This window comes from Dromaius novaehollandiae, chromosome 2 (genome assembly GCF_036370855.1).
Source record: "Dromaius novaehollandiae isolate bDroNov1 chromosome 2, bDroNov1.hap1, whole genome shotgun sequence".
Taxonomy (NCBI): Eukaryota; Metazoa; Chordata; class Aves; order Casuariiformes; family Dromaiidae; genus Dromaius; species Dromaius novaehollandiae.
Window position 1 is genome coordinate 100,966,047 of NC_088099.1, and position 14,466 is coordinate 100,980,512.

The 14,466-nt window shown below is 40.1% G+C and overlaps 1 protein-coding gene across 2 annotated transcripts in view; it reads left to right on the forward strand.

Annotated features, from left to right (window-relative positions):
* ELOVL2 (ELOVL fatty acid elongase 2) overlaps nt 1–14,466 on the forward strand; it is a 50,820-nt gene that overhangs the window by 21,253 nt on the left and 15,101 nt on the right. Inside the window, exons 1-3 of one of the 2 annotated variants that reach the window (XM_064507048.1) lie at nt 601–721; nt 3,219–3,282; nt 8,343–8,530. In XM_064507048.1, the coding sequence (XP_064363118.1) occupies nt 3,267–3,282; nt 8,343–8,530 (204 nt within the window). In that variant the 5' untranslated portion in view covers nt 601–721; nt 3,219–3,266. Of the gene's footprint in view, nt 1–600; nt 722–3,218; nt 3,283–8,342; nt 8,531–14,466 lie in introns of those variants that run through there. The other variant, XM_064507049.1, reaches the window with a different exon arrangement.

Below are 14,466 nucleotides of genomic sequence, written 5' to 3' on the forward strand. Positions count from 1 at the left end.
CACTGTTTAGATAGCATGTAATTTATTTTTGCATAGCTCGTACTGCTTTTACTAAAACTATTAGGAAACCAGTAACATTGGTCTCCACTGAGAGACCAACACTACTAGTATGAGAAGAAGGGTAGTTTCTTTCCATACCAGCTGACCTTGAAATAGTATTTTAAGTGCAATCAGCATTAAAACAGTAATTCATATATGCACTCCTTGCTACTTATTTATCAGTATTTCAGTTGCAAAAATGCTGAAATTCATAAGAAACCTCCATGTTACTTTATCATCACTGCATTTATTCTTCCTTTTGGGTGCTTTGAATTGCTCAGATAAGCTGATGTCTTTTTTTGTAGGTGTAAGTAAATAGATCTTCCACAAACCCATGCTAAATCCTGTTAAACTGCTAGCATTGCCAATGCCCAGAGTGATGCCCTGTACAGCAGACAGAAAAATATAAAATGCACATTAATCATTAGCCTTGTAGCCCAAGTACCTTGTCTGATAAAGGATATTACAGTGATTTTCTAGAGAGAATGGAGTTGTCTGAGCATGTGTGTTTGTTCAAGCTGTTTTTATTTGCTTTGCTTTAGAAATACAACAGATCGTGTTGAGCACACATGTACACCTAAGCTGTCCAGAGGCACTATTAAGGACTTATTCTAAAAGCAAGAAATACAGTATGGCCTTTTGCAGAGATGTTGACAGGAAGGTGACAAACTAGTCATTCAAAGTAAGAGTAAAAAAACTTTTATTCAAACTATTAGTACTAGTATTTGGTATGTAAATAAATGCATTGTATTTAATAAACTTGTAAGTCTACAAGACAGCCAAACAATATTTTTATTTGTTCCTGTAAGCTAAGATAAACTCTAAGACAGCTAAAAGCGAGACAAATGCTGGGGCGTTCTTAAGAAGTATATTTATTTCTTCTGCTCTGCCTCTTGTCAAAATTTCTACTCAGCAATCACCTGTGAAAAGCAGATTAGACACTGTGGGGATCCCATGCAAATTAAAGTAGACTGGAACAGTGCTGGGAACTGCTACAGCTCTCTTCTTATATGTCATTTAAGCACATGCCTAAGGAGGTGGATTTAGTTTTAGACCCCGCTCATCTACTCAATATGCTGTCTGTTCATCTAAGCCAGACATAAGAATTCAAATATCACAAGACAGATCAATGGAAACAGTAAGCTATGTAGAAAACAATCTTGGTACTACTATTTTAAAGTCTTCATTCCACTCTTTCTTCTTATAAATTATTTTAAATTCTATGATTCCTCCATCTAGCTCCATCTAATTCAAACTCTAAATTCCATTTAAATGCAGCCTCGAGTAGCTTTGTCCACAGCATTTTGATATAAAAGGAATATACATTGTTTATTATATTATTCCTAACAAGTAAGATTCGCTTATATAATGTAACCATGAAAGCAAGTAGCTTTGTGTACTTATTCCTACAAATCATATGAATCCATGAAAGTATATTTTCTGGAACAGTTTGTTAAGTCTAAACACAAAACCATCGAGCACAGGTGTAACTCTACCTCACAGTAATGCAGTGGGTGGACAAATCACAGATGAAAAGTAATGTGGCAGTACCTTGCAACGTGAAATGACAACAGAACTGCATAACTCAAGGATGTAAAAAAAAATGGAAGCAGGTCTTTCTGCATAGATCCTGCACCCACAAATGAAGCCATTTCCTACAACACCAGCCATCCTTAGGTTGCTGAGGGAGTTTGTAGCAGAGAAAACACCTTCTTCCAGGGTCAGCAGTTGGGACTCCTTCTTAAAGTCTAATTTAGTTTTGTCATTACTGTGAAGTGTGAGGAGATTTTTGGTATTATGAATCATCAGTTTCATCATTCTCTGCTTAAAAAAAAAGAAAAACAATATGCTTTTATTTTTTTTCCCCTAAGATGTGGTGAGCACAGTAGCATCTTGCAAAGAGGCACTTTTGCAGCCTAGAATGCTGCAAAACCTCTTGCTCCCTGGAAGCTCTTACACAGAACCGGAATAAGGAAAAAATATCTGAAGGAGTACCTATGTATTCACACCATGCTGTTAACTTTTAATCTCCTGAGGACCATAACGTAGGAGGGGGAGAAACATAAGGGGCTTGGGAGCTCCAAGACCTACTCCTTGCCCAGACCACAGCCTAGCACGGGCCAGGGGAGCACCAGCAGCCAGGGCTGGACCTGCCAACACACAAACATGGGTTTTCATGAGGCAGATGTGCTAACATTGATTGCAGCCCTGGCTGGTGTGGAGATACCTGGCATTCAAAGGCACACATAGCTCTCAGCAGCTCTTGCCCCACAGAGATGCCCAGCGCTGCTACATGTCTGTCACCTTGGTTTGGCCGCGTTTGCTCTGTGATGAAATTAAGTCCTAAAGTGCAGCAGGGCACTGCTGCAAAGAGCGGAGGAAGAACCTTGCCGACTGCAGCCTTATTGCAAAGAGTTGTTCAGGCACCAGGCATGCAGGAAGCCATCCCACTGTCCAGAAGGGCAGTCTGTGAAGAAATATTTTGGAGGTGCCACCACATCTGAATGAGGAAAGGACTGTGTTGATCAGGGATCAGCTTCCAAGTCACAAACTTGCTAAGCCTGCCAGTAGCTTTCAATGCTGCTTCATTGACTTTGACCTCAAAACACAATGCTCTGTAACGCATCCCTCCTATTCCTGCCTCATCTTGCTCCCTCTCTAAATGCCCCGACCTGCACTAGTGGAAGTTTAAGACTCTACTTACAGATTTTTTGTTAAGGAACTCCATGCCTGATTTAGAGAAGTCTCAGGTGACCCCTCCCACAAAAGTTTCCTTCTTTAAGAGCAAAGCATCAGTGTGTTCAGCTCCTTGTGCTGCCACGAGGCCGGTGACAACCAGGCAGTTTTGTGAAGCTGATTGCAGGAACCACCAGCTTCTCTCTACAGATAGTGATTTCAGTTCAGAAAATAGAACAAAACAAAAAAGGCATCTTTTCTAATGCATGCAAACCATCACAGATGGGTTTGCTGTGATACTTGCTTTTTTTTTTTTCAGTTGTAAAACCTCCATCTTGAACATCATTCCCTTCCTAAAGAGTCCTGCTTTTGGCACTGTTTCCAGTAATGAGGCCTCTGTTGTTATCTAGACCACAATATGCCCTAAATTAATTTTTTTCAGCAGACATGATGCCTATGCGAGCCATGAGACAATAATGTCTTTGTCACGTGTCTTTTTTTAGGAGAATCTGAAAGCTTTTGACCGAGAAGTAAATGCGTTTGTGGATTATATGTTTGGACCTCGAGGTAAGTTGCTCCAACAACAGCCCTGTTGGGAGACAATTCCCATCCAGATTAACACTCAACAATATTATGATAACTGGAAGCTGTTGAAATTTTCCAGATGAATAATTTCTATTTTAATTTAAAAATTTAATTACATTTAAATTTAAATAGATCACCACATTTTAGAGTCCTTTGTTTCTGAAAATATCTTAGGATTTCAACTTTTCATCCTACCACAAATAAAAGTGAATTCTGAAATCCTGAATTTTCCTGAAAGTGGAAGTTCTGCTTCAGGACCAGTTCTCATTAATCAGCTTAGTGATGCTTCACGCTCTGTTTGAAGTGAAGCAGAATAACAGTCATGCTGGGGGGTTAGAGCCAGGGACAAGGAAACTGAAGTAGGACCAGGAAAAGGAAGATAAGGGCTATGGCAAGCTGAGGACAGATTTTCAGTCAGGGCTAATGCTAGAACAGGAGACCAAGCAGCTAAAGGAGGAAAGTAAGACAGGGGCTTAGAAAGCAGATTTCAAACTTCAGAGAAAGTCTCTGTGAGGCCATCTTGATGCTGGTAGTCCTGAGTTTAAATATTATTCAGCGTGTCCAGCCTCACAAATAGCCCTGCAAACCTGGAAGAAAACCCAGAATTGCTACCTGTGGTGACAGAGCTGTGGCTTACACATTATCACTTTGTTGTGATAACATTTTCCAGGTCCTAGAAACAGTTCTTGCTTAATTAGGAGAACAAGAGAAAGAAAACTGTAGCATTCCTAAAACCAAGGAATTTTTATTTGTCTTAGCTGTCTGAATGGGTACAATATCCTCCACAAAAACACTGCAGTTGATGTGAACCTTGAAAAAAAGAATTCTAGCGACAAAAGAGTAACCAGCTTGGGAACTGCAGCAGAAGTGATTAAAACAAGTAGAATAAGTTTGTTTGTTTTTTCAAATTAATAGCTGCCACAGTAAAACATTTTAATAATGACAAACAAATGTAATCACAATTATGAGTACTTCTTTTTCTTTTTAAATGCACATGATGTTCTCCTTTATTCCTCATTCCTCACTGATACAGAACAAACTCTTTGAAGGGATGAACTATAGTTAATCCAACACAGAATACTATACAGATTCTTTTGGGCTTTGCCAAAGATAAAGTTCTCATCCATGCCTCTTTTATTTGAACAAGTAGTATAATGACACCATATCATACATTTCATGAATTATACAGCTCCTTGCAATATGTTTATACACATAAATAATTCACAGTAAAATGCAAACAGTTTTAAATGGGATAAAGTGACCCCACAGGTGAAAGTCTAATGAATTCTTGAGAGCTTCCCCCAAATGTCCAAAACCAGCAAACCATTCCCCTTCTTTCTCTCCTCTGATTTTCAGCCAATCTACACATTTCATTCAGCAGCAAGAAGACTTAAAATGATAGGTACTGGCACTTTGTTCTTTTAAAATCAACCCCGTATTTACAGTTTATATTTTAGGTAGTAGGTCCTGAAATAACAGTGTCATTGTGCTACTTATAGTTATCACTACCAGGTGTGGCTTAGGGTACAACAGGAGAAAGAAATGTCTAGAACTAGTTCCTGGAGCCAATTTCTAACCATATTAGTAGGTATCAGATTAACATAGGCTACACTACTGCACTACTAGAGTAAGGGGTGTACTATCATAGATTTGAACATGATTTAGATATAAGCCTGATTTGTGCCTCTGTCCACCACTGTCAGCTGGACTTTCTATGCAAATTTACTACAACTTTTGCTTTTGAACTCACATACCAAGTCAGGTATGGTTCAGGGAATAGAGGCCATGTGCATGCCCATTAGTTCCATCTCTTAATAAGAAGTGGGCTTATGATCTGGCATTGGTCTATATAATCCTGGTTAAGAGATTATCTAGACTGAAGACAACATGTACAAAACTGGAATAGACATATTGCTCTGTAAAAGGACATTTTTCCAGAGCTTTCTTGTTCTGCAGGGTATTTTTTTTGGTGTTATGCAAGGTTGAGAAACATGGAATTGCAGTAAATAAATCTAGCTGATTACATGCTAGTTTACTCTGTTGAGGAAACAGAAGTGGTTGAGAATAGGTATATTTCAACAAAGCCATGATAAAGTAATAAACACTCTTTCTCTGCTCAATTAAATATGAACAAAGCATTGGTACAAAACTGTTCAGCCTCAGCACCTAAAAAATTCTGAATCTACTCAGACACCAATTGGCCAAAGCTGTCCAGAAACCTTTAATCAGAAAGTTTCTAAACCTCCCTGATAAAAGTTTGGTACTTTTAAAGACCTGGGAGGCCTGCCACTGATTTCAGAGGAGCCAAGATTTCATCCCAAGGGTCTGGCACATCATGGCCAGCAATTGTGAATGAGCTCATTCAAGAAGCAATCAGAGCTTGTGTGCGCCTGCTCCTTCCCGTGTTGCAGTCCAGCACTTTCACACTGCGGCTTTATTCACTGCCTTGGTCTTGAATTCAAATGCTGTATGGGTTCAGTATTGTACAGTTAATGCTTTCTCCCATTATTAATTTCTCCTATTGACAGTGGACCTTTATCTCACTTGAACATGGGGTAACCTACTGTCAGTCAACAGAAGTACCTTTGATCTCTCTTCATCTTCCAATAACTTTTTTTTAAAAAATACATTTTCTTTCCTCTCCTTTCCTGCCGCATAAAAATCACTCTTCGTGTGATCCAAGAATAAGTGTAAGCGAAGCAGTCCAGATCTTCAGGTTGCCATTCGTAAACCACTCTTCACTAATAACTGTGTTACCCTTTATATTGAGGTCAGTGCCAGAGAATAATCACCAAGGGAATATGTTTTAATAGTTTATGTAGAAGCTTGAAACTGAAATAGTATAGATTTTAAATATGCTGACCTGAACAAGTACAAGTTCTGCTTTTGTATGGATCAGCCCACATTCTTCTACCCACTCATGGCCATGTGAAAACTAGCTTTCTGAGGGCATACTGGGGCAGCACTCAATGCTGTTTTGTTTAATTTGTCATCTCATTTCTACCAGTTACTTTTCCTCTCTGAGCAAATATACTGTTTTGTTACCTATTGATGCCAACTGGCCTTTGTGCAAGTCACCTTTATGCTCCAAATGTTGAAATCCCTCCCTGATCTCAGGCAGGGAGACCCTTGTTTAAATAGCAGCCTTGCTGAAATTACTTCTTTCTTCACCTTTATTTAGGATACCAGTTAAATATATTAAATCCTTACAATCATAAAACATATGCTAGATCAACATTTAGACAACTTTACGTACCCTATGACTCCTGTGTCCTGTTTAGAGCTCATGTGGGAGCAGAATCACCTCGAGCACATCTAATCCAGAGCTTCTCAAATGGCTTGTAAACCTTAAGAGGGATGTTGGAAGTATATTACTCCCACACTGAGATGACCTTAAATAGGCATTGAGATCTGAAGACAGAAAATGGGCATTCAAGCTTGGTAATGTGGAGCAAAGCAAGGCCACCCTAAAGGAAGGATTGTGCATTGTGACAGATGGCTTTCTTTCACCATCGCTTTGTTCCTACACCTCTCCCCTTGAAGAGAGCTAAGATGTCTTTTGGGAGCCTTGAGGGGAGAGGCAAAACCATGAGCGCACTGGATTTCTGGGGCAACATGGGTCTGTTTGAAAGTCATTCCTGCAAAAGAACATATATCCCATGTAGAGCCCAAATCCCACAGAGAAGTGTTACAGCCACTGAGACGCAAGGTGGGGAGCGGAGGGAGGCTGAAATTGTAAAGAATGCAGGTGTTCACAGTCCTGTTCATAAGCAGATTACTCTAAATCATGTAAAGCCTCACTTCACATATACCTACCTATATGTATAAGAAAAGAATACTCTCATTGGCAAAGTAATGTTGCAGTGTGTATCAGTTGATAAATGCTCAATGACACTTGGTTTGTGCGTCCTCCATTGCCCAGTCCTTCCCAAATTCAACTCAGTTAGTAAAAGCAGTAAAGTTGTTTTTCATGCACTGCGAAAACCTTTCTTCTGTTACAATTTTCGACCTAATCTTGGTCTTTGTAAAAAGTAAACTAAATAATTTAAAACAGTTTCTAAGATCAGAAGGAACTGCCATGGCTGTGCAACAGCTTTTCACAGAGCTATTTCTTCACTTACTCCATAACACATAAAAGATTCAGAGTATCCTTTCTGAAAAACTAGACAAACCTGAATGTGAAAAACACCAATTCATGATACATACTTTTAGTCATGATGCCCATTGTTCTTGTCATAGATATATAAATGTCTGAAGATTGCTGTTGGGGAAAATTGACTCTAAAATTGATGCCTTTGCTCATGACATCCTGATCATAGAACAATGAGCAGTGCCTCCAGATTGGCACATAAGGCTAGATTTTGCACATACACACACAAGTGACTGATTACTGCCAGTGAGATTACTTGTGTGAATAAGGCAAGCAGGACTGGACCTTAATATTTCATTTCAGGATCATGCAAGTGGAACAGATAAACTATGAGAGAGCAAGGTTTACCAAATATCTTTGATGACCAGCAAAGTAAACATTTCTTGGTCATCTGTTTTTCATATTTAATGCTTTTGAAAAATCCTCCTCCCATATAAATGTTTTCTAGCAAATAGTATATACCTTCATACGCACATGGAAAATGCAGAATAATATATGAACTGGCAACTTTTCATGCATGCTTTATATTTAATACTGTCTGCAGGATGTAAGTCCACTGAAGAGATTAAGATATGATTTAAATAAATATTAAGTTAAAGAAAAAAGAGTATATAGATGTTTTCTTCTTTTCATTTTCTCTGTCCTATTAAAGAAAGGAGATTTAAGTGATCTTAAATTATTAGCAAATTTTATGTGGTTTTCACTACACATATTCAAAATGAATATGCCATATTAGGGAGTTAAATACAACAGATAATTCCTGAAGTGAGCAAATCATGGCAGGTTCCCTCTTGCGCTTTTAGCAGACCCTTTTTGCAATATACCATGCCTTACTTAAAGCAATGCTTTACCAAAAACTTTTTAATTGCTTGTTGCATGTATTTCTTTTCAGATTCCAGGGTTAGAGGATGGTTCCTTCTAGACTCTTACCTTCCCACATTTTTCCTTACTGGAGCATACCTAGTCTGCATATGGCTAGGCAACCAGTTCATGAAGAACAGGCCTGCTTTCTCACTCAGGGCTCACCTCATTGTATATAACCTTGGGATTACGCTGCTCTCCTTGTACATGTTCATAGAGGTAAGCATTCTTTAATGCAGCATGGCTGAGAAGGCTGAGCAATGTATATCTTTTAACAGAAGTATCTTAGCAATAGATATTTTTGCTATGAAATTTATCATCATCATCAAAGTAATTTAACATCAAGAGAAGTCCCTGGGAAGGCTTAGCAATTGGACAGTGACTTGTACGGTACCTTCTCAGCTTAGATTTCAGTGTATTTTAACTGTCATTACTGAGTTGCAGTTCACCCCAGAGAGAACTGGCTGCTACTGAGACGGTGTTTACAAGCATGAATTTGAATCCACAGGAGCTGCTCAATTCCAACATGCCTACACTTCAACACCCGTGAATGTGCCAAAGGATTGGGATTATATGAATACCTGTGGATTGTATGAATACCTGTGGCTTGTATGAATGTCTGTGGAAAGTTATTCTTTGAACAAATGCCCATTTTTAAATATGAACAGATTTATATCTGAAAGCAAATACTGAGTTATTTACAGTATTGGCAATTCGGTGTTATTTTTCCCCTCTCTCCTGCCTAAAAAGCTTCCATCATTTAGTAAGAGAATAGGAACATTATGTAGCAGACAGATCATAAAAACCTGCAGCTTCAACCAAAAGTGAGTGCTGTGGGGACTTGAAGGCTGAACACAATCACATGGATTATTTTGCGAGCACTTATCAGGAAGGAACATACTGACAGAAACTGGGATCCCTTCATAACCAGAAGAGAGGTTTGAATATCTCTGACGATTTCTCCATAGCAAAAGACTCCAGCAGCTCTTCTCTGCAGCGACTTGTGTGCTGTCACTCCCTGTCGAAACAGGGCTGGCCTGAAAGTCACGTTAAGTCTGACACATCCTGCCAGCATCCAACAATCGCGGTCGGCAACGAGGAAACAACCCTTGAGGCTGCAGCAGGGCACACAGGCACGGTTCATTGTCCTCTCCTATAAGGTTACGCTTTGCACAGTTCATTGTCCTCTCCTATAAGGTTACGCTTTGGCATTTATTATTGCATTACAGATCCATTCTGAACTGGGCACATGAGTTTGACTGAATTCAGGCCTTGGCTTCCTCAGACTCAGTCACAAGGAAAGCTGGCATGGAATAACCCAGCCTGCACACCCTCTCTTGAAATCACAGCATCTGCAGCTGCTGCATAGTAACAGCAGCAGCCTATGGAGGCCAGAGAAATCACTTCCCCCAGAGCTCAAAAATTAAGGTGGGGAACAGGAACCAGCAGTCACTGCTTTGGTAATATTTGGGAGCTCCCTGTTTTAACCCTTGTGATAAAGTAGGTGTTTTTAATATTAAATTGTTATCTTCCCTTGCTTGTGACCCTAAAAATCAAATTCTAAAAGACAAAAAAACCACAAAACTTTTTCTGACTTGACTTAAAAGGTGACCCAGGGAATGAAAAGCCTGCCCTGGCTGAAGGGTGCGCTTGATTTTACGGCGTGATTTGCGGAGGTGTGAGCTGGCATTGCAGCCTTGTCCATCCAGCCCTCTCAGCACTTCTAGCTACTCATGCTTCTGGCCACAACAGTGATTTCCATGAGAAAAACAAGGGCTGACTGTTCTGTCAGCAGGACAAGAAATTTTGCTTTTCTCAGAAGCCAAATGGAACCCCAAAGATTTCAAGTTTTAAATGAATTTGAGCTAAACACCAGGTGATTGGCCTGGTCAAAAGGCTGAACAGCAGTTTAGATTTGTGCCTTCACCCAAAGGACTGATTGTGCTATGCAGAGCTTTACCCTGGCCAAAGATCTAGCTGGCTTCAGCAGTTGCTCTGGGCATCTGAGAGGGCAAGCTCAGGCCCAGAACAAAGGAGAAACAAGCACAGGCCCAATTGCTGGAAGGCTTGATGACTCCATACTGATCTGCTCCAGAATTTAAATCAGCACTTAGGTGGTTAAATCCTTTTTCTGTTTGAAGGTATACAAATAACTGACTCCAGTAGTATGGCTCAGAGAAAAGGGGTAATTGCACAGAGAGGGAAGAAAAAAAAGGAAAAAAAAAAAAAAAAAAAAAAAAAAAGCTATCTTTTCCCCTTGCAGCCTGATTCAGCCTGCCACATGCAAATGAATAAAGGAAAAGAATTATAGCAGATCTGACTTATGTGAATGGAGTAAATTATGTTTTAGCCACCTTCATATCCTTGTAGGGATTGTGCTGAGTCAGCTCCTATTCAGCTGCCTTACTATTGTTTCCTTCCTGAGGCTAACTTTGCTGAAGGTGACTGCTGAGTTATGTGAGTTCTCAGATTAGCCCTTCCGACCTTGGCTTTGTAGCTGTAGGCCGCTGGCTTAACCCTCCCTGACTGCAGCTGGGCATGGCTCATAGCTTCACATTCTGCATTTGTCAGGAACACAGGAGACATCGTATCTCATGTGTTTGATGCTTTGTCACCTGTTTTGCTGCAGATTTCACTCTCAGCTCTGGACAGTCTGTCATGCTGTTTTCATACAGTACAAGACCCTCTTCCATAATAGTGGCTCCATAGTTTTTTGTAGTCTATTTACCTGGTTCCTGTTCACAGCTTTTCCTCTGAAGAATGGAAGTTGAGGCTTGCAGACCTGCATAAGGTAGCTTGTGCACTAGTGCTGAGGAAGAACAGGCAAATGAGAGGACAGAAGTATTTTTTACTAGTAACTAAAGTTATGAGGAGTCAACATTTTGAAACGTCTCACGTCCAAAGCTTTTTTCTGGATCCTGTTATCAACTGTAAGCTCTTTAAGGCAGGAGTTACCTGTATTTAGAGCAGTCTGCTCAGCAGTTTCATATGTAAAAGCAATTGATTTTTCCAGTGAGTATGTTTCAAGATTAATTCCTAATTAGAGTGCTCTGTAACAATTGTCTTATTCCTCTATCCTCCCATTTCACCTCCACCCTTCTAATCTCTGTTATGGATTACCCACAGTAAGAGTTATCAGAATTATTCCAGTTGTCTCTTCTTGGTTTTGTTTACAAGATGCAACTCAACTTTTCTTGTAGTATCTCCAGAATGGAGCAGGTGCTTCCTAGACATTCCAAAAAAAAAAAGACTTATGTTAGGGTGCATCTCCACTGCAGACTGTCCTGCATGCTGGTTTTAATGAGAAACAGGATAAACCAGCCTGTGGGGAGACCTGTGCTGCCATACTTCATCTCCTCACTGTACTTGAACTAGCTTAGCTATCGGTTGCCTACAGTGGAGCTGTACAACCTCCAGGCAGGAAGACAAAGGTTATAACACAATGACTATGCTTTAAAATTTCTAAGGGCACATCACCTTTTGTGCCAGAGCTCCGTACATCACACAATGGGCATGAAGTGCCAGGGAGACAGTTTGAGCTCCATGAGCCTTGAGGCCAACCAGCCCCTCAGGTATACTGGAGAACATCTCCAGGACAACTCTGAGATGTGCCACTAGCACGGGGTCAGACAACATCCCTACTATCCCCAAAGGAAAATGTCTGAAGAAGGAGAACTCCGCCCAACTCTCCTTTTGGGCTGAGAGAGTTAGGTGCCTTTGAAGGCCTCAAACAAATGGTTGTTAGTCCTTAATGAATCACCTAGAAGTTATCAAATTTAAATTTAGCAGAGAAGAAAGTAATAATTCTAGATCCATAAGGACTGATGCTTGAGTGAAGGCTTCCTTTAAAGTAGTATAGATTCTTCAATCTTAATCTTGGAGGGGCAAGAGGAGAAGAGCAAAGTGGGAAACCAGAAGCAATCAATCAGGTACACTTTTCTATCATTTGGAGAAAGGGAGAAGTAAGAAAAGGAGAAACAATGAAATATCACTGTCTCCACTTTACTTAACAAGTATTGAATAGAACTGGTTGGAAATTTCTCTGCAAAATATGCTGCCATTTGAAAGAGTTTTCATTGACAGAAAGAAAAATTTTCTTGTCAAAATTCAGCTAAGAAGGGGCTCTTATTTTTGTCATTGTGGTATGGACTTCTTGACCTCAAAATAACAAGAAAACATGAGACCTCTTTCTCCTCCCTGCAATAACCAGTATCGTCCTAGTCAGGATGCCTGGGAAGGCTAAGAGAGACCCAGCATGGAGCCGAGCTGTATGCATTGCACATCAGGATATTGATCCTCAGTCAGTGTAATACAGAATTAGCAAATATTTTCTCTAGCCCACCGAGCAGTTAATTATTGGACCTCTAACTAGGCCAACAGGAGAGATGGAGAGCCTTACCTAGGAAAAGCCCAAAGCATGCTTGTTACATTTCTGTCTCCATGAAAAATGTCTTGGCTCCATCATGGAGAGGGACAACAAAATATTTTAAATGTGAAAAATCTTGTGAGATATTTCCTATTCAGCACCTGTCTGGCATGACATCAGTACTAATTAATGGTACATTTGGGGAAACTGAGGCAGTAGCCAAGTGGCAGGGTTGAGATTAGGCTCCTGGAATCCCTTGTCCTCAATCCTAGGTTGAGCCATCTAGCCCAAGCTACTTCCCTATGCAGTGTATAGTCTTGCCAGACTACAGCTTATTTAAGATCTGCAGGACAGATGAGCAGCTAGAAGCTGCAGGCTGTTCTACATCTCAGCTATCCATCTAAATCTGCAATTAAATTATGATTCTTCAAGGCTCATCTAAAAATTGGCAACTTAGAGAGATATTCTTCAACAAATACCATTTACAATTCAAGATTCTAGCCAGAAAAGTATTGCTTAGGATTGATTTCATGATAAACCAAGTGAGTAATGATACCTTCCTCTATTTATCTACTTATCATATATATTAAAGTATATATATAAAATCCCTACATCATCACAGCATGCATGCATTCCAACCTCTTGGGGATAGGAATACAAAATTCAGATTTTGCATTCTTTTGGGACTGAGCTATGCTACAATCAAGAAACTGATATCTCTCTTCAAAAAACTGAAAAGGAAAGTTGGGTGAGCTGATTACCTGGCCTCTCTTTTCAGACACTAAAATTTTTCTGAGTCAGTTCATTTTTAAATTCACCTAAAAATAAAAACACAAAGGAAAAGTCATTCCTCCCTTCTTCCTGAGACACCACCCTGAGCCTTTGCTTAGACTCTTTCCTCAGGATCTGACCTGCAGATAACTGCTTGTAGGACTGTTCTGTCCAGGTCTAGACATCTAGGGAGAAGCTGCCATTCATAAGGGCTAACAAAGGCTCTTCCTACAGTCAAAGCAAACAGGTGGTTCAGGGCACTGAAAGTTTGACTCTTATCTCCACTGCCTAGAGAGATTAGTTCCCTTATTTAATTCAACAAGGCCACTGTTGCTTGGGTGTACTAGTCAGACCAAGTTGCTTTAATTAGCTTGAGCTAGAGTGCCAGGGAAAACCCAGTAAAGCATCACAGATATACCTGTGGCACAGTGTGTTTGCCCTTCCCTACAAAGGGGAGGACACTGCCAGCTCTGCATGTGTAGTAGACTAACTGCCCATGCCTCATGCTAACAAGTTCAACCCTAAATTTTGATTGGCATCTTATCTCTTGTTGTTTTCTGTATGTCAGGTTTTCTTTATCACTTTTGTTTGCATGTTCCTCTTTTTCTTTTTCTCCTCCCCTTTCTTCTTTCCATTCTTTCACTGTTTACTGATATCACCTGCTTTTCTCTCACTGGGTCTCCTATAGCCTCTTTCTTTTCTTGTTTTCTTCTCCACTCAATTCTGTTCACTTTTTTTCCTTTTCCCCCGCATCCCACTACTCTTTTCTCACCTTGGTTTCCCCATGTCATTTTCCAAAACAGCTAAAGACCGTCAAGAGGCTTCTTGCTCCACTTTGTCATGGGGGAACACTGGTGCTTATCCTTCCAGACTGAACTTCTGAGGGAATTTCAATTATTTGAATATTAATTCCAAAAATCTGTTTTAGCATCCGCTTCTGAACTGTTTCACAGCTACCAAGTTGCTTCAGGAGCCTATTTAGGATGGTCATAGTAAGAGAAAAATCAAAGTAGACCAA